Genomic DNA, 20,166 nt, shown 5'->3' with positions numbered 1-20,166 from the left:
CCGATAAACGTCCGAGACGGCTTCGGACATGGCCGCGTGGTCGGCCTCCCTCTGCTCGGCCGCCCCGGCAAGCGCCTCGGCAAGCGCCTTGGCGGACTCATCAAGGGCGGACTCGAGCTCTGCGAACAGCCAGAAGAAAGATCTCAAACACAAGCAGAGGGAACAAACAGGAACGAGAACCAAGGATGGCCAAGGCGTACCTCCGGCTCGGGCACGCTGCTCCGAGGCCGCGACCTAGGCTACGGCTAAGTCGGCTGCAAGGGTTTCGGCCCGGCTTTCGGCCTCGGCAGCCCGGCCCCGAGATTGGTCCCGCTCCTCGACGACCCGGTCGAACTCCGACCGTTGCCGTTGCGCTTCTGCGCGCGCCGCGGCCGCCTCCGCGCGCGCCGCTGCCGCCTTGGCTCTCAGGTCAGTGTAGAGCAACTGGAGGTCCGCTACCTCGGCACCCTGCTAAGAAAGGCGCGCAGTAGCCCCGGCGAGCAAGGTCCTCAGGGATCGCAGCGAGCCCCAGACGTCGACCTCGCGGCGGATAAACGATGACTTGGCGGCGCTCCGATCCGTCAGATCCTGAGGGAAGGAAGCGGGGCGTCACGAAGAACGCATCGATCACAGAAGAAAAAAGGTATGCCTAAAACCGTTACCTGGAGGATTTTGGGGACGTCCCTGCAGAAAACCTCCAGCGACGACCGGAGCGACCCCACCGTTGCTTCAGCACACTCGCGGAGCTCATCCCAGGACTGGTCCTCCCGTTCATCGTCGAGAACAAGACGGGATCCGAGGCCTCACGGGTCCGGAACCGGAGCAGCTGGCGCCGGCCCTCGAAGCTCTGCCGCACAGCGACGAGGCTGCCGCCCGGCGGGACGGATCGCGCCTCCACGCCCCCCTCTTCCGAGGCACCAAGCGCCGACGCATCAGCCGTCTCGACGTCGGCAGCAACCGGTCGCTCTCCGACTGGGACGGCGGCGACTTCGGTAGCGGCAGGCGCCGGCATGGCCGGCACGTCCGGTGGGCTCGGGACCACGTCAGCGTCAGCTGCCTCCCCTATCACAATGGCCGCCTCGGCAGAAGAGCCAGCCTCGGGAACCTGCTCCACGGCGACCGGTGCCGCCCGAACCCCCTGAGGTGGAACGCCTTGCGAGAGGGTCGGCTGAACGGCAAGGCCCGGAGCGGCGCTGGCCGCACAGGCCGGCGTCGTCTTAAGGGCTTTCCGGGGTGCCAGGTCGGTCAGGCCATGGCTTCGCTTGCTGAGGAAAAAAGAAAAATCACGGCCGGGACATATGAATGGAAAGCCAGGACGAAGACATTCCGAGATACTTACCCGCTCCGGGCCATGATCCACCGTGCCTGGGGGGAAGTCTCTTGGATTCCGGCCCCCGGAACCGCCGCCGAGGTCCGCTTCGCCGGCAACTTCGGCACCACCCTTGCTTTGGACGCCCGGGGGGCAGATTGCCCAGGCACTGTCACGGTGACCTGAGGGTCGCCTCCCTGCGCTGCCGGCGCGAGCGGCGGCTCTCGGGGAGCAGACGCCCTGGCCTGGCCCCCCGGGGTCACCTCAGCTCCTCCAGCCGAGGGGTCAGGTGCCCTCTCGGGTTGCCCCCGCCCCTCAGGCCGGGACCCCGACGTCCCGACTCCGGGGACTGACGGCGTCAGCCCGCTCGGGGGCTGGCTTGACAGCTCCTGGCCAAACCCCAAGCCGGGGCTGAGGCCAAGGCGGGCGGCCATGTCGTCCTCCTCGTCATCATCTTCATCATCGTCGTCGGGCGTTTCCGGCGACGGCTCCCTCGGGAGCCCCTCCCTCTCCTGCCGGCGACGGAGCTTTTCCAAGGCGTCTCGAGCCCGCCTCCGCTCGCGGGCCCGGGCCTTCTCCGCGTCCTTCTTCTTCTTCTTCTCCTCCGCGACGACCCGCCGCGCTGCTCGGTCCACCGCGTCCTGCGGGACCCGTGGCAGGGAAGGCTTGTGCCACCCCACCTCCTGAAGAAGGGGGAAAAACCCCGATCGTAAGAACCAGGAGCAACCTGATGTATGAAGAAGGAAGAAGCGGACACTCACCAGAGTCACGCACCCTCGGTCGGGGCGCATCAAAAGCTGGGAGAAGGCGTGGGGGTCCGCCTTCCCTAACGCAACGGACACCCGCCATTGGAGGGCGTCGAAGGGAAGAGGATCAGGGGACATCCGCGAGCCATCCCAGTCAGCCTCCGGGGTCATCTCCCAAAGCGACAGTCGTCGCTCCGCCAAGGGAAGCACCCTCCGACGGTGGATGGCGGCAATCACTCCCGCAGCGGTGAGTCCCCCCTTCCGCAACGCCTCCAAGGCCTGGAGAAGGGGTTCGAGGTTCTTCTGTCTTTCGTGCGGGGTCCCGTGGCGCCAAGCGTCGGTGGCAGCGGTGACTACTCGCTGGGAGAACGGAGGGAGCAACTCGCCGTCGTTCCGGAGTTAGAACCACCGGCGCTGCCACCCCTTGTTCGAGGATGCGAGGATGGCAGGAATATACAGCGACGCCCGCGACTGCCTCAGCAGGAGGGTGCAGCCGCCGGCCCGCACCGCTGCGCGGACTTTCCTCTCCCCCGTCGGCGAGGCAAAAAGCTCCGCGAAAAAGAGATGGGTCCACAAATCCCAATGGGGGGCGATCCCCAAGTACCCCTCGCACACCGCTACGAAGATGGCGGCCTGCGAGATGGAGTTAGGGGTGAGGTTGTGCAACTCCACCCCATAGTGGTACAGGATCGCCCGCATAAAGCGGCCCGCCGGCACACCGAATCCCCGCTCGTGGAAGGAGACGAAGCTCACGATGTACCCCGGCGGTGGGGACGGAGCGGCTCCGCCCACGGGAGGAATCCATTCCGGTCGCTGCTCATCGGTGAGAGGACGAAGCAAACCCTCGCCGACCAGATCCTCCAGATCACTCGCTGTCACCGTGGAAAAGGGCCATGGATCGCGCGGCGAGATGATGGTCACCCGGTCAGCCATCACCGAGCGGAAGGGATGGCGGCGCAAGGGCAGGAAGGGCGGTTTCCTCTTCTCTGGCTAAGTCTCTCGGGTTGCGAAAACCTAAGAGGGAGGCAGGAAGCGGAGCAAAGAACCGTCACCAGACCCTCTCCCGGGTATATAAAGACCAAGGCGAGACCGGTTCCAACGTTCCGCCCGGACCGGACGCGGGATTCAAAAACGCGAAGCGAAACAGCCGTTCCTCGAACGGCTCGCGCACGCGCAACGACCGCCCCGCCAACCACTCGCCCTGTCGCATTAACTCCGCGGCGGGACAGGCAGCGCTTCTGGCAGGAGAAGCGGGCGACGCTTCGCCTTCGCCGTAATAACCGCGCCAAAAAAGGTACGCCGCGTCGTTCGATTTCGTATCCTTTTCCTTTTTTCCTCTTTCTCTCTCTCTCTTGCAACAGGGACCGGGAAAGGGGGATACCCCGAAAAGGATCCTTCCCCGTGAAGGAACCAGGCTCCGAGCCTCCCTACTGATCAGAGGTTCGAAGGCTGGCCCCCCGAAGGGTTCGACAGCCGCCTCAGATCGCGTGGGCCCTACACCCACTACTGGTCAGAGGTTCGAAGGCCGGCCCCCCGAAGGGTTCCACGGCCGCCTCAGGCTACTCGGGCTCCACGCCCATTACTGATCAGGGGTTCGAAGGCTGGCCCCCGAAGGGTTCACAGCCGCCTCAGACACCGAGCGAGGGATGACCATGGGTACGTTCGATACATAACCAAGGCTCGGGCTGCGCTCCCGAGGTACCCTAGGACATTTCCGAGACCAGCGGGAGCGATCTTGTAACGGAATCCCATCAGAGGAAGGCATCGAGCCCTCGGACCCCGTCGCCAGGGGACCGGGTCCGGCAGATCACCCGCAGGTACTTTTGGGCGTGCCTCTGGTCCCCTAGCCGACCCCTAACGAACGGGGCACGGACGTCCACTCGGATTACCCGCTTGCAGCTCACCGGAGACACCATGTTCGGCGCCCATCGAGGGCAACATGGCGCTTTCCCCCCCTCCTCCTTGCGGAAAGGCGACGCAGGGGCGTATGTAAAAAAAGCCGAGTCTGTCCCTGATCGCCCTCTCGCCCTGCGCAGAGGCTCGGGGACTGCTCTCGCAAACCCGGCTCCGGCCGAACCGTTGACAGCGTCAACATACCAGCCCGAGAACTTGGGACCCGACCGTACACCCGGGCTACGGCCAGCTCGCATGAGGGAACAACCAGACCAGCCGAAGCATTACGCGAGGCATTAAGACCTCGAAGGAGTGAAACCACTCCTCCGAGGCCTCGGGGGCTACACCCGGCGGGTGCGCTCGCGCGCACCCACCGGAACAAAATGCAACCGAGAAAGGCTGGTCCCCTTGCAAAAAAGTGCGACGAAAGCCTCCAAGCAAGTGCTAACACTCCCTTCGAGGCTCGGGGGCTACTGTCGGGGACCATAATTAGGGGTACCCTCAAGACTCCTAATTCTCAGCTGGTAACCCCCATCAGCATAAAGCTGCTAAGGCCTGATGGGTGCAATTAAGTCAGGGATCAGTCCATTCGAGCGACTCGATCACGCCTCGCCCGAGCCTAGCCTCGGACAAGGGCAGCCGACCCCGGAGGATTTTCGTGTCGCACGAGGCCCCCCTCCAACGGCGAACATATTTCCGGCTCGCCCGAGGCCCTGCCTTCGCTAAGAAGCAACCCTGACTAAATCGCCGCACCGACCGACCAAGTCGCAGGAGCATTTAATGCAAAGGTAGCCTGACACCTTTATCCTGACGCGCGCCCCCCGGCAGAGCCGAAGTGACCGTCGTCACTTCGCCGCTCCACTGACCGGCCTGACAAAAGGACAACGCCGCCTGCGCCACTCCGACTGCAGTACCACTTGACAGAGTGAGACTGACAGGCAGTCAGGCCCTGCCAAAGGCACCATAGGAAGCTCCGCTTCGCCCGACCCAGGGCTCGGACTTGGGCTAGGTCCCGGAAGACGGCGAACTCCGCTCCGCCCGACCCAGGGCTCGGACTCGGGCTAAGTCCCGGAAGACGGCGAACTCCGCTCCGCCCGACCCAGGGCTCGGACTCGGGCTAAGTCCCGGAAGACGGCGAACTCCGCTCCGCCCGACCCAGGGCTCGGACTCGGGCTCAGCCCCAGAAGACGACGAACTCCGCTTCGCCCAACCCCAGGGCCCGGACTCCGCCCTGGCCTCTGCAGACGACCTCCGCCTCGCCCGACCCAGGGGCTCGGACTCGGCCTCGGCCATGGAAGACAGACTCGACCTCGGCTTCGGAGGAGCCTCCACATCGCCCAACCTAGGGCGCAGGCCAGCCACGTCAACAGGAAGCGCCATCATCACCCTACCCCGAGCTGACTCGGGCCGCAGGGAACAAGACCGGTGTCCCATCTGGCTAGCTCCGCCAGATAGGCAATGATGGCGCCCCGCATGCTCTGACGACGGCGGCTCTCAGCCCCCTTACGGAAGCAAGAGGACGTCAGCAAGGACCCAACCGCTCCGACAGCTGTCCCTCCGCCAGGCTCCATCGCTCCTCCGACGGCCACGACATCACACCAGCTGGGTGCCAAAATCTCTCCGGCTGCCACATCGGCATGTACTTAGGGCGCTAGCTCTCCCCCGCTAGACACGTAGCACTCTGCTACACCCCCCGTTGTACACCTAGATCCTCTCCTTACGCCTATAAAAGGAAAGACCAGGGCCCTCTTAGAGAAGGTTGGCCGCGCGGGGACGAGGACGAGACAGACGCTCGCTTGGGGCCGCTCGCTTCCCTCTCCCGCGTGGACGCTTGTAACCCCCTACTGCAAGCGCACCCGACCTAGGCGCGGGACGAACACGAAGGCCGCGGGATTCCCACCTCTCTCACGCCGGTCTCCGGCCGCCTCGCTTCTCCCCCCTTCACGCTCGCCCTCGCGCTCGACCCATCTGGGCTGGGGCACGCGGCGACACTCACTCGTCGGCCCAAGGGACCCCCCGGTCTCGGAACGCCGACATATACCTTCGCCTCTGACAGAAAATAATTCCAGCGTAATGCGTTAGCGATTACAGGATTACGTGAACAGTGCCGAGGTACTGTTCACATATTTACAGGCACAGGGTGCAGCCCGTGTAAAATTACATTTATGTCCATTACAATCGACTACAATAATAACACAAAACATCATGGGTCTTTAAGTCAATCCATCTTTAAGTCGGTTCGGCCCTTCGTCTTGAGATCTGTCATTATGCCGAAGCTCTATAGGTAATAGCTTCGGCGCTTGCTCCTGAGAGGATCTTCCGAAGGTGTTCTCTTTCTTTAGGATCTTCGGCTACGATGTATACCCCCAACAACTGTGCACTAGAGCGCTGCAATAGATAGGTGACAAATGAACGATAGACCGAGTGCATTGACTCCTAAGGCTATCTCCAACAGCATTATCTATCTCACCATTCTATTTAAAACTCGACATGTGAGGGTAAGACTACCCCACAATATTATACTAAGAAGACCTCACGCAGGTTGAAAAAACACGCAGCGGCACCGTAACCCATATGAGAACAAACGCGACCAGAGCCGAGTCTTAGCCATGTGCTAGAGAGAGTTAAACCCAGAACCTGAGTGCTACTCAAATCACCTAACTAACTCGGCTAGAGACCCTTTCACACCACCTTCGATTTTAAACTCCACTTAATAAACAGTACAATCTACACTACAAAACACGTTTTGTAGTCATATACAGTCTGCTAGTCAGTCTAAATGTAGTAAAACAACAGGTAGTACGGCCGCGCCTAAACTGTGAACGATTTTGCAAGCATTTCCATCAAAACAAGGTGCAATGACTTATGAGCACATGCATTTCTACCAGGGGTACAACTAAAATTGTTCACATTACAACACAGAAACCTGAATCCAAGCAATTGCATTTAAAAGCTAGACGAGAACGATGACAGCCAGATAAAAGGTACGTAGAAGGGTAAATTACAAAGTATGGTATCGCACTATTTATCTTCCTTGTGACAATGTAACCCCGTCACGATCCGCAGCAAGCTGATTTTTGTGACGCTGAAGCCTCACCACCCTCAGGTCTGTTGATACTGATCGTGCGATCCTGAAACATAGAATTCCTTTCTTATTAAGCAACATAGCTGAAGTAGCAAGTATGCAAGTTGTTAGTTTTTTTCCCCTGCAACAAGCTGAAAAGGAAGAATAAGTTTTGAAGTTGCACCTCTGGCTTTGAATCAGATTCAGCAAGCCTTTGCTTGATATCTCTTGCTATGGAGAAGAAAACCTGCTCCACATTCAGGTTCGTCTTCGCACTCTGCAGAAACAACAATCATGACTTATAGTTTTAGCCTTTTAGTTTTAGGCAACCACGTATCAGGCAGGTCGTTCCATTCAGTTAGAACAGATGCAAGGAGAACACAACAGAAATACAAAGTGAAAAACAGAACAGACCGTTTCAAAAAATTTGATGCCATACTCATCAGCAAGAGCCTGCCCTCTTGAAGTTGGCACAGCCTGTATTCAGACAATAAACGCCACTTACAAAGAATAAGGATATGGATAAACTTAAGATTCAAAAGAACACTAGGCGCTAGACAGGAGATGTAACTGCAATCTGCACAAATATGAAAGAATAAATGGGAAAGGAAGACAGAATGTCTACAGTCTAGACAGCCCACTGCCTTAGGGAAGCCCACTAGCTCATCTAAGCACCATACCTCCCATCAATCCCGTACGGCCTACCTCTACCACCACCGATTAACAGCTGCTGCCTTCATTCTCATGCAGCTGCATCACCTGTCCTGTCTCCCCAAACCATGCCGTTCGCCTGCCCTATGCTTTTTGCATGCACAGCACCCCTCACCTGTGCCCCTGCTCCATGGCACACCATCTGTGCCTGTCTGCGCACACCATCCATCTGCTCCTCAATGGTGCACTGCCTCTACTCTGCTTGCGTACATGAACCCTAGGAGCGAAGATCGAGCAGAGGGCAAGCAAAATCAAGCAGCATGGACACCATGTTGTAAGCATAGATGAAATCACACCACAGTAACCATTCTGCTATCCTAACCTAGTCTCTTGTTTTCTTCACCATCTATAGGTCCATCAGCTCACCCCACGTTTATTTAAATGCTTATGACCTAGGCAACGCGCCAAAGCTATCATGTTTTTTGAATCTATCAACCACATTCTTTCTGCCTGTGTGCTCTCCAGGGAGGTATTGCATGTTTATTGAGGGAACTCGGGCTGAACATTTTGCCGCCCAGCTCCTCGAGCCACTTTTGTTCTTGGTGGAGAAAGGCAACCGTTTCTATCAAAAAAGGTCAGCAGAAAGGTTTCAATTCTTTGGTCATCCTAGTCACCTGGGAATTGTGGCAGCACAGGAATGCATGCGTGTTTGATGGAATCCGGCCTCAATCACAAATAGTTCTTGCCAGGGTCACTTGTGGTGTCTAACCGGACCGGGACCTTTGGACTGCAAGATCCCTCTCATGGAGTGCGCCTGTCCCATAGCCGCGGTGTTTTGTAAGTGCTGTTATGAGTTCAGGGAGGTCTCGCTCCTCCCTTTGTACTTGGTGTTTTCTATCTTAATGAAATGACACGCAGCTCTCCTGCGTTGTTCGGAAAAAAACATTGGGCAGACTAGAGACTACATGACGGCTATTTGAGGTGCATTGTGTTAAACATATCCTGATGTTTTCCACCTCATGTCTGATCCAGTTTTCCAGTTTAAACTGAACATCAAAGTACACAAAAATCTTGAATAAGAATGTAACATTACATGGACAGAAAATGTGAGACAATAAAGAGGAAAAAAGAACATACCCGTTTGCTTTCATCCATGTCAGCTTTGTTGCCTACCAAAATTTTATTCACATTGTCGGAAGCATGTTGCTCTATGTTCCTAATCCAGTTTCTTATATCTGTCAAAATTAACACTAACGTCAGAAGAGAAGCCAAAGGCCCATATCAAAGGATTGACTTTAGTTGAAATGCACTGTGCACGTACTATTGAAAGATGACTCATCAGTAACATCATAGACAAGCAAAATTCCCATTGCACCCCTGTAGTAGGCTGCATAGTCAAAATTATTAGCAGATTCAGAAGAATTAACCCATAAAAAATTGAGGGGCCAACATTACTGCAACTGACAGAAACAAGTATTGCATACCGGTTGTAATAGTTCGAAACCGCTCTTGACCAGCAGTATCCCATATCTGTAACTTTACGCGCTTACCATCAAGCTCAACTGTTCTTATTTTGAAGTCAATCCTTTTTAAAGATAAAATATAAACTATTTTAGAAATATTCTAATAGTAGCATTCTAAAGGGCAGGCCTGATGCAGTGATGAGAGCTGTCCCACTGAGTCACCAGGTCGAGGACTGGAAGCAACCTCTCCGCATTTGTGAGGGGAGGCTTGTCTCAGTTTATCTCTTCCCCAGACCCCACTCATGTGGGAGCCTCTGGCACTGGGTCTGCCTTTTTTTCTAATAGCAGCATTCATTTGAAAATAATGATCCATTCAAAACTAACTGATTTTCGACACTAGCAGTGCTTACCCAATGGTGGTGATAAAGCTAGTGGTGAAAGAGCCATCTGAGAACCGCAAAAGGAGACAACTTTTCCCAACACCTACACAAAAAGCAGTCAACAAAACCAGAAGATATTATCGTGACAAGCAACAGATATGCATAAATATTGCAAGGAAGAGGGAACATAATTATTATCAAGCAGGCAAGAACTATTGGTAAGCTCCTCTTTCTATCAACTATTATGTTACTAGTTTAATGGTTTTGCAAGTGATGTTTATCTTGTAACAAGTGGGGTAAGTTGTCCAGAGAAGTAGTTGATTAAGGACGGATGCAACTATAATATATGAATACAGTGGCGGAGCATGACCGTTAACTGAGGGGAGACCAAAATCCAAAGAATTTTGTAATTGCCAAAGCCCAATGGAAAAAAAGAGATCTACTAAAATAAGCAAATCCACAAGCATACACGCAGTGGTTCGTACACGTGATTTTGTTATGCACACGTGTAAACCAGCATAGGAACAAGCTTTGGCCAATGCTTATGCTCATTTTATCTATTGAATCCCTACACTCGAAAATGCATCTAATATTTCGGTTGAGAATAAATAAAAAAAATATGAGTAGAAAGGAAACGAAAAATTATGATTAAAGAATAGAAAGTCACATTGGTTTTTAATTAGTACTTAGAAGTAAAAACGAAAGATGATGTGAATTAGATACATCATACCAACCATCTTACTACTCCAGTTTCCCCTTACCATGCCTAAATATCAAATTCTTGAGGGTTGGCCTTCTCGTTTTCAGTAATAGCCCGATGAAGAGTTGAGTACGACTGTTTGAGTGTGCTCACTGCTGCCTTGCCCTAGAATAGGCCACTACTTATTTGACCTACCTTAGATAGCTCTCAAACATGCCTAAATAAAAAATGCCAATGGGGAGCCATAACCCAGTTACAGTGTAACAATATTAAAGTGGCACCAAAAATGTATAGCATGCCTAAAACATACCCACTACAAAGGTAGCAACAGTGTTATTAAAACTATGTTTAAACGTCAAAACTCTAATTAGAAGTTGAAACCGCGTTTTAGCGTTCTAAACTGTAAACACGGTGTTTCATGTGTTTTAGACTATTAGCTACTTTTGGGTCCAGTCTATTAGTTACTTTTGAGGTCTAATCCGGGATCCGGCTCATGGGTGAAGTTTTGGTAAGCCACTAACCTCTCTGCTTTGGTATTTAACTTCATGTTATTGTCTGAAATTATGATATATTGGTATTTTTTCTATGTTGTTTAAAAATACATTTAAACTTTGTTTAAACATTTAAAAGTCAAAACTTCACCCATGAGTGTTTCAACGTTTTATCGTTTTAATAACCTTGGGTAGCAAAGATACTATTGATGAGAGACAAATATGGTAGCATGCAAGAAAGGATACCTCAAAAATATAATATTTTCTCCAATTTTTGGTGAATAATATTGAGAGTAGTTTTTTCCTTGGTGACTAAACCCACTTCAGATTCAACAATATGCATTGATATTATAACGTGAACATGCCCCCCAACATCAGACCACTCTTTGCACCATGCACATGCTCCCTATAGCATGATGCCACTTGGCGCGCAGTGATGTGAAAAATGTCATGATGGGACTTCCTCAATCCTCAGATAAGTAGTTTTTACTGCCTAGCCACACTTGCTAACAACAGTAAGAAAGTTGAACACCAAACTTAAAATATCATCACCACAACTCATCATAAAAACCACAACAATTCAATTTTTTAAATGTTATGCAAGTAATAAGAGCTTTTCAAAAAAAACCTCCTAAATTAATTTAATGCAATAGCACATTACAATTTTACACTTTACTGAAAGCATGACACAAATTTTCATAGCAACAGATGGACTAAGCAATTTAAAATGAAAACATTAAGTATTGCTGGCAGGAACTAATCGATATGTTATGACTGTACTAATAACAAGAAACATCTCTTATTCAATTCAGACTTCAGATAATCTGACAAACCATTAGAGTGATCAAACTCATTTATAGAGATGTAAAAGGTTCGGATACGGATGGATACCTACGGATATGAATAGTTGAATACAGATAGGTTTTTTATCAGATTCGGATACAGATAGTGTCAGCTGTGTAGGATAAGATAAGAATGGATATTAACATCATATATATCTGGCTTTGAGTATCCGAATACGGAACGGTACCTTTAGCCCTTCAATCGGACAGTCAGTCAGGAATATCCATATACCATTTACAACCCCTACCCATTTGTACAACAAATATGCCGAAGTGCTATTTTAGCGTCTTGTAAGCAGCCTCTCCACATTTGTGTGTGTGTGTGTGTGTGTGTTGGGGGGAGGGGGCTTGCTTCGTTTATCCTTTTCCAGACCCCACTCATGTGGGAGCCTCTAGCACTAGATCTATCCTTTTATCACATGTAGAACTGTAGAAGATAATAATCGACTTTTAAAAATAATAATTTGTTTGGACTATTATTAAGAACAACTCCAGACTTCCCAGAGGTTTCAATCAAGTTAACATGGTCATCACCTACTAGTAGTTGGCATATACCCTTATACATACTAAAAATGTACAATTCAAAACTGTTCGAAGAACTAATGATGGGATAAACTATCACCTGGGATGTTTGACACCAATTCAAGAACTAGCAACGGTTAACTGCTACTGATTTTTCACTCCTTCGCCCATCCTATTGCAGTAGGAATTATTAGCACAAAATCCATGCATTTCCTTTTCTGTGAGCACCGACAATCACCATTCCAATGTAACAGTTAGATAAGACGGCAAAGGCTGTTTATTTTGTAATTAGCGTCCGTTGTCGCATCCCGGTTTCCAAATGGAATTTCGGTTCACTTGTCTGTGTGGTTGTAAATGTAGCTCTCAAGCATCAACTAGCAAAGTAGTCATCACCCGATGGTGGGTGAGTTTTCAGCATATCATTCCTATATACATAAAACCGTTGCACGTCATCGACGAAACAGGCAAACAGCGGCAGCTTTTGGGAGGAGCAGGGCCCAGCAGCATCCGCGTTTCACAGTCGATCCGGACGAATCAGAACCGAACTTCGATTTCGCACTCAGATCTCACCGCAGCCAATCGATCCGGACGGAGAGCGAGAGGGGGAGGAGGCGTGATGGTGAAGGCACTCACCGCTATCGCCGATGAGGAGCAGCTTGATGAGGTAGTCGTAGTCGGCCCGGGCCCTCGCCGGCGGCGCCGCCATCTTCGAGACCCGGGGAAGGCTCCGCCTCCCTCCGGGCTCCGGCCGAGCCCACGCGACGCACAGCAAGCGCCCGCTGCAGCAGCGAGCGACCGTCGGATCCGACCGAGCTGATCACGAGCCGGTCGGCGCGTCCAAGCCGGTCGGCGCGCCGTGAAGCGAAGCTGGGCGGGACGGAAGTGAGGTACGAGATCGGGTCCGTTGGGAGAGAGAGGAGAGAAGTAGAGAAGGATGGTGGGGTGGGGACGGGTGGAAGTGGTACACCGTGGACTTTGAACCGACCGTGTCACGGCCACGTGGGGCCGTGGGGTGACGGGTGACTGCGTTCCAACCATCCACAAACTTGTGATTGAACTGCACACGAGCGGATGCGTGTTTTACGGGAGTATCTGCACGCAAGCTTTGAACGGTCCCAGTAGAGTCCATAAAATAAGAGACAATGACCATAATGTTTGATATTGTTTATAGAGAAGTTTGAAATAGAGGATATGATAGAGGATCTGTTAGAGATAGCCTAACATTTGAATTTTGTCGGTGTTTCGATTTGGGGGTCCCTGAACCGACGAGTAAATTATCGCCGCGTGTCCCAGCCTAGATGGGTCGGCGCGAGACGGAACACAAAGGGGGAAAACAGCAAAGGGGAAACCCGCGGCCTTCGTGTTGTCCTGCGTCCAGGTCGGGTGCGCTTGCAGTAAGGGGTTACAAGCGTTCGCGTGGGAGAGAGACTGTCCGCCAGCTCGTTCTCCCGCGCGGCCAACCTTCTCGTACGAGAGCCCTAGACCTTCCTTTTATAGGCGTAAGGAGAGGGCCCAGGTGTATAATGGGGGTGTAGCAGTGTGCTAACGTGTCTAGCACAGAGGAGCCAGAGCCCTAAGTACATGCCGTCATGGCTGTCGGAGAGGTTTTGGCGCCCTGTTCATGTGATGTTGTGGCCGTCGGAGGAGCGCTTGAGCCCCGTGGAAGTACAGCTGTCGGGGCTGTCGGATACTTGCTAGCGTCTCCTTGCTTCCGTAAGGGGCTGAGAGCCGCTGTCGTCATGGAGCACGCTGGGTGCCATCATTACTTGTTTACCGGGGCGAGCCAGATGGGACGCCGGTCTTGTTCCCCATAGCCTGAGCTAGCTAGGGGTAGGATAATGATGGCCACCCTGTGACGTGGTCGGCCCGAGCCTGGGGTCGGGCGAGGCGATGACTCCTCCGAGGTCGAGGCTGAGGCCGAGCCCTGGGTCGAGCGAGGCGGAGACCGTCGTCCGGTGTCGAGGCTGAGTCCGAGCCCTGGGGTCGGGCGAGGCGGAGTCCGTCTTCCGAGGTCGGGGTTGAGTCCGAGCCCTAGGGTCGGGCGAGGCGGAGTCTGTCTTCCGAGGTCGAGGTTGAGTCCGAGCCCTGGGGTCGGGCGAGGCGGAGTCCGTCTTCCGAGGTCGAGGTTGAGTCCGAGCCCTGGGGTCGGGCGAGGCGGAGTCCGGCGTCCGGCGTCGAGGTTGAGCCCGAGCTCTAGGTCGGGCGAGGCGGAGTCCGGCGTCCGGCGTCGAGGTTGAGCCCGAGCTCTAGGTCGGGCGAGGCGGATCTTCCTATGGCGTCCGAGGATGGACTTAGCTGCTGTCAGCCTCACTCTGTCGAGTGGCACAGCAGTCGGAGCAGGGCAAACGGCGCTGTTTTCCTGTTAGGTCGGTCAGTGGAGCGGCGAAGTGACTGCGGTCACTTCGGTCCTGTCGACTGAGGAGCGCGCGTCAGGATAAGGTGTCAGTCGATCCTTGCATTAAATGCGCCTGCGATACGGTCGGTTGGCGTGGCGATCTTGTCAAGGTTGCTTCTCCGCGAAGCCTGGGCCTCGGGCGTGCCGAAGGTGCGTCCGTTGTTTGAGGGGACCCTCGGGCGAGACGTAAATCCTCCTGGGTCGGCTGCCTTCGCCCGAGGCTGGGCTCGGGCGAGGCGAGATCGTGTCCCTCGAGTGGACTGAGCCTTGACCTTAATCGCGCCCATCAGGCCATTGCAGCTTTGTGCTGATGGGGGTTACCAACTGAGATTAGGAGCCTTGGGGGTACCCCTAATTATGGTCCCCGACAGTAGCCCCCGAGCCTCGAAGGGAGTGTTGGTACTCGCTTGGAGGCTTTTGTCGCACTTTTTTTGCAAGGTGATAGTCGCCTAGAGGGGGGGTGAATAGGGCGAAACTGAAATTCTCAAAAATAAACACAACTACAAGCCGGGTTAGCGTTAGAAATATAATCGAGTCCGAGAGAGGGCGTGAAAACAAATCGCAAGTGAATAATGAAGTGAGACACGCGGATTTGTTTTACCGAGGTTCGGTTCTCTCAAACCTACTCCCCGTTGAGGAGGCCACAAAGGCCGGGTCTTTTTCAACCCTTTCCCTCTCTCAAACGGTCCCTCGGACCGAGTGAGCTTTCTCTTCTTAAATCAACCGGGAGCAAAACCTCCCCGCAAGGACCACCACACAATTGGTGTCTCTTGCCTTGGTTACAAGTGAGTATTGAACACAAGAAAGAATGAAAGAGAGAAAGCAATCCAAGCGCAAGAGCTCAAATGAGCACGGCAAATCACTCTCACTAGTCACTAGGGCTTTGTGTGGAATTGGAGAGGATTTGATCTCTTTGGTGTGTCTAGAATTGAATGCTAGAGCTCTTGTAGTAGTTGAGAAGTGGAAAACTTGGATGCAATGAATGGTGGGGTGGTTGGGGTATTTATAGCCCCAACCACCAAATGTGGTCGTTGGGAGGCTGTCTGCTCGATGGCGCACCGGACAGTCCGGTGCACACCGGACAGTCCGGTGCCCCCTGCCACGTCATCACTGCCGTTGGATTCTGACCGTTGGAGCTTCTGACTTGTGGGCCCGCCTGGGTGTCCGGTGCACACCGGACAGGTACTGTTTGCTGTCCGGTGTGCCAGCATGGGCGCGCCTGACAACTGCGCGCGCTGTGCGCGCATTTATTGCGCCGCAGGGAGCCGTTGGCGCGGAGGTAGCCGTTGCTCCGGAGTCGCACCGGACAGTCCGGTGCACACCGGACAGTCCGGTGAATTATAGTGGACTAGCCGTTGGAGTTTCCCGAAGCTGGCGAGTTCCTGAGGCCGACCTCCCTTGGAGCACCGGACATGTCCGGTGTACACCGGACAGTCCGGTGAATTATAGCCGAGTCGCCTCTGGAGATTCCCGAAGGTGGTGAGTTTGAGTCTGAGTCCCCCTGGTGCACCGGACATGTCCGGTGGCACACCGGACAGTCCGGTGCGCCAGACCAGGGGTGCCTTCGGTTTCCCTTTTGCTCCTTTGTTGAATCCAAAACTTGGTCTTTTTATTGGCTGAGTGTGAACCTTTTACACCTGTATAGTCTATACACTTGGACAAACTAGTTAGTCCAATTATTTGTGTTGGGTAATTCAACCACCAAAATTATTTAGGAACTAGGTGTAAGCCTAATTCCCTTTCAATCTCCCCCTTTTTGGTGATTGATGCCAACACAAACCAAAGCAAATATAGAAGTGCATAATTGAACTAGTTTGCATAATGTAAGTGTAAAGGTTGCTTGGAATTGAGCCAATATAAATACTTACAAGATATGCATGGATTGTTTCTTTCTTATATAACATTTTGGACCACGTTTGCACCACGAGTTTTGTTTTTGCAAATTCTTTTGTAAATCCTTTTCAAAGTTCTTTTGCAAATAGTCAAAGGTAAATGAATAAGAGTTTGCAAAGCATTTTCAAGATTTGAAATTTTCTCCCCCTGTTTCAAAAATGCTTTTCCTTTGACTTAACAAAACTCCCCCTAAATGAGATCCACCTCTTAGTGTTCAAGAGGGTTTTGATATATCAGTTTGAAATACTACATTCTCCCCCTTCTTGAACATAATAGGATACCAATTGATAAATACTCTTGGAAAGCACTAAGTTTTTGAAATTGGTGGTGGTGCGGTCCTTTTGCTTTGGGCTCATAATTTCTCCCCCTTTGGCATGAATCGCCAAAAACGGAATCATTAGAGCCCTCCGAAGTACTATCTTCCCCTTTGGTCATAAGTAAATAAGTTAAGATTATACCAAAGACGAAGTCCGGTCCTTTTGCTTTGGGCTTTTACTCTCTCCCCAAAGACAAGGTCCTTTTCTTGGAGTGATGACGAAGGATGAGTTACGGAGTGGAAGCCTTTGTCTTCGCCGAAGACTCCAATTCCCTTTCAATACCCCTATGACTTGGTGTGAAATAGACTTGAAAAACACATTAGTCATAGCATATGAAAGAGATATGATCAAAGGTATATAAATGAGCTACATGTGCAATCTAGCAAAAGAAATTGCGCGAATCAAGAATATTGAGCTCATGCCTAAGTTTGGTAAAAGTTTGTTCATCAAGAGGCTTGGTAAAGATATCGGCTAATTGATCTTTAGTGTTAATGTAAGAAATCTCGATATCCCCCTTTTGTTGGTGATCCCTAAGAAAATGATACCTGAAAGGGAATTAGGCTTACACCTAGTTCCTAAATAATTTTGGTGGTTGAATTGTCCAACACAAATAATTGGACTAACTAGTTTACTCTAGTGCATAAGGTATACAGGTGCAAAAGGTTCACATTCAGTCAATAAAAAGACCAAGTGTTGGATTCAACAAAGGAGCAATGAGGCAACCGAGGGCACCTCTGGCTGGAGGCACCGGACTGTCCGGTGTGCACCGGACAGTGTCCGGTGCGCCCAGAGGACACCAACTCAAACTCTTCGCCCTCGGGAATTCTCGGAAGCCGGCGCGCTATAAATCACCGGACTGTCCGGTGTGCACCGGACATGTCCGGTGCTCCAAGGAAGCACGGTCTCCGGAACTCGCCAGCCTCGGGTTCGCGCGGCAGCCGCTCCGCTAAAATTCACCGGACTGTCCGGTGTGCACCGGACTGTCCGGTGTGCCAGCGGAGCAACGGCTCCCTGCGGCGCCAACGGCTCCCTGCGGTGCATTTAATGCGCGCGCAGCGCACGCAGACGTCAGGCACGCCCATACCGGTGCACCGGACATCAAACAGTACATGTCCGGTGTGCACCGGACACCCAGGCGGGCCCACAAGTCAGAAGCTCCAACGGTCAGAATCCAACGGCAGTGATGACGTGGCAGGGGGCACCGGACTGTCCGGTGTGCACCGGACTGTCCGGTGCGCCATCGAGCAGACAGCCTCCCAACGGCCACTTTTGGTGGTTGGGGCTATAAATACCCCAACCACCCCACCATTCATTGCATCCAAGTTTTCCCACTTCTCAACCACTTACAAGAGCTAGGCATTCAATTCTAGACACATACAAAGAGATCAAATCCTCTCCAATTCCACACAAGGCTTTAGTGATTAGCGAGAGAGATTTGCCGTGTTCTTTTGAGCTCTTGCGCTTGGATTGCTTCTTTTCTTTCTCACTTGTTCTTGTGATCAAAACTCCATTGTAATCAAGGCAAGAGGCACCAATTGTGTGGTGGCCCTTGCGGGGAAGTTTTGTTCCCGGCTTTGATTTGAGAAGAGAAGCTCACTCGGTCCGAGGGACCGTTTGAGAGAGGGAAGGGTTGAAAGAGACCCGGCCTTTGTGGCCTCCTCAACGGGGAGTAGGTTTGCAAGAACCGAACCTCGGTAAAACAAATCCGTGTGTCTCACTTCATTATTCGCTTGCGATTTGTTTTGCGCCCTCTCTCTCGCGGACTCGTTTATATTTCTAACGCTAACCCGGCTTGTAGTTGTGTTTATATTTGTAAATTTCAGTTTCGCCCTATTCACCCCCCCTCTAGGCGACTATCAATTGGTATCAGAGCCCGGTGCTTCATTAGAGCCTAACCGCTCGAAGTGATGTCGGGAGATCAAGCCAAGAAGGAGATGGAGACCGGCGAAAGGCCCACTACAAGCCACGGGAGCACTTCATCGGAAGAGTCCCGCATCAAAAGGAAAGAGAAGAAGAAGAGCTCCTCCAACAAAGGGAAGGAGAAGAAGTCTTCTTCTCATCACAAGGAGAGGAGGGAGAAATCTTCTTCCCACAAGCCACGTCGGAGTGGGGACAAACACAAGAGGATGAGGAAAGTCGTCTATTACGAGACCGACACTTCATCGACATCTACCTCCGGCTCCGACGCGGCATCTGTCACTTCTAAGCGCCAAGAGCGCAAGAAGTATAGTAAGATCCCCCTACATTACCCTCGCATTTCCAAACATACACCTTTACTTTCCGTCCCATTAGGCAAACCACCAACTTTTGATGGTGAAGATTATGCAAGGTGGAGCGTTTTAATGCGATTTCATCTAACCTCGCTCCACAAAAGTATATGGGATGTTGTTGAGTTTGGTGCGCAGGTACCGTCCGTAGGGGATGAGGGCTATGATGAGGATGAGGTGGCCCAAATCGAGCACTTCAACTCTCAAGCAACAACAATACTCCTAGCCTCTTTGAGTAGAGAGGAGTATAACAAAGTTCAAGGGTTGAAGAACGCAAAGGAGATTTGGGATTTACTCAAGACCGCGCACGAAGGTGATGAGCTCACCAAGATCACCAAGCGGGAAACGATTGAGGGGGAGCTCGGTCGGTTCCGGCTTCGCAAAGGGGAGGAGCCACAACACATGTACAATCGGCTCAAGACCTTGGTGAACCAAGTGTGCAACCTCGGGAGCGTAAAGTGGGATGACCACGAGGTGGTTAAGGTTATTCTAAGATCTCTTATTTTCCTTAACCCTACTCAAGTTCAATTAATTCGTGGTAATCCTAGATATACTAAAATGACCCCCGAGGAAGTTATCGGGAATTTTGTTAGTTTTGAGTGCATGATCGAAGGCTCGAGGAAGATCAACGAGCTTGATGATGCCACCACATCCGAAGCTCAACCCGTTGCATTCAAGGCAACGGAGGAGAAGAAGGAGGAGTCTACACCAAGTCGACAACCAATAGACGCCTCCAAGCTCGACAATGAGGAAATGGCGCTCGTCATCAAGAGCTTCCGCCAAATCCTCAAGCAAAGGAAGGGGAAGGACTACAAGTCCCGCTCCAAGAAGGTTTGCTACAAATGTGGTAAGCCCGGTCATTTTATTGCTAAATGTCCCATATCTAGTGACAGTGACCGAGGCGACGACAAGAAGGGGAGAAGAAAGGAGAAGAAGAGGTACTACAAGAAGAAGGGCGGCGATGCCCATATTTGTCGGGAGTGGGATTCCGACGAAAGCTCAAGCGACTCCTCCGACGACGAGGACGCCGCCAACATCGCCGTCACCAAGGGACTCCTCTTCCCCAACGTCGGCCACAAGTGCCTCATGGCAAAGGACGGCAAACGGAAGAAGGTTAAATCCAACTCCTCCACTAAATATGAATCTTCTAGTGATGATAATGCTAGTGATGAGGAGGATAATTTGCGTTCCCTTTTTGCCAACCTTAACATAGCTCAAAAGGAAAAATTAAATGAATTGGTTAGTGCTATTCAT

General features: G+C 52.3%; 1 protein-coding gene across 1 annotated transcript; it reads right to left on the bottom strand.

Moving 5' to 3' along the window:
• Positions 1–6,767: 6,767 nt before the first annotated feature.
• LOC100273382 (uncharacterized) lies at positions 6,768–12,973 on the bottom strand. The gene is made up of 8 exons (NM_001147819.1): positions 12,674–12,973; positions 9,516–9,588; positions 9,127–9,227; positions 8,964–9,029; positions 8,780–8,877; positions 7,406–7,468; positions 7,176–7,268; positions 6,768–7,058 (listed from the first exon to the last, which is right to left on the bottom strand). The coding sequence occupies exons 1-8, from the start codon at positions 12,744–12,746 to the stop codon at positions 6,981–6,983; spliced, it is 645 nt and encodes a 214-aa protein (NP_001141291.1). The 5' UTR covers positions 12,747–12,973; the 3' UTR covers positions 6,768–6,980.
• Positions 12,974–20,166: the final 7,193 nt, after the last annotated feature.

The sequence above is a fragment of the Zea mays genome, chromosome 2 (genome assembly GCF_902167145.1).
Source record: "Zea mays cultivar B73 chromosome 2, Zm-B73-REFERENCE-NAM-5.0, whole genome shotgun sequence".
Classification (NCBI taxonomy): Eukaryota; Viridiplantae; Streptophyta; class Magnoliopsida; order Poales; family Poaceae; genus Zea; species Zea mays.
Note: the sequence above shows the minus strand (reverse complement) of the source record. Positions and strands in the feature narration are given on the sequence as shown.

Coding starts and splice junctions, on each gene's coding strand:
- LOC100273382 (NM_001147819.1), bottom strand. CDS start 12,746: ATGGCGGCGCCGCCGGCGAGGGCCCGGGCCGACTACGACTACCTCATC. Junction 9,589..12,673: donor GCTCCTCATCGGCGATAGCG/GTGAGTGCCTTC, acceptor CTTTTTGTGTAG/GTGTTGGGAAAAGTTGTCTC. Junction 7,469..8,779: donor ACATGGATGAAAGCAAACGG/GTATGTTCTTTT, acceptor GTCTGAATACAG/GCTGTGCCAACTTCAAGAGG.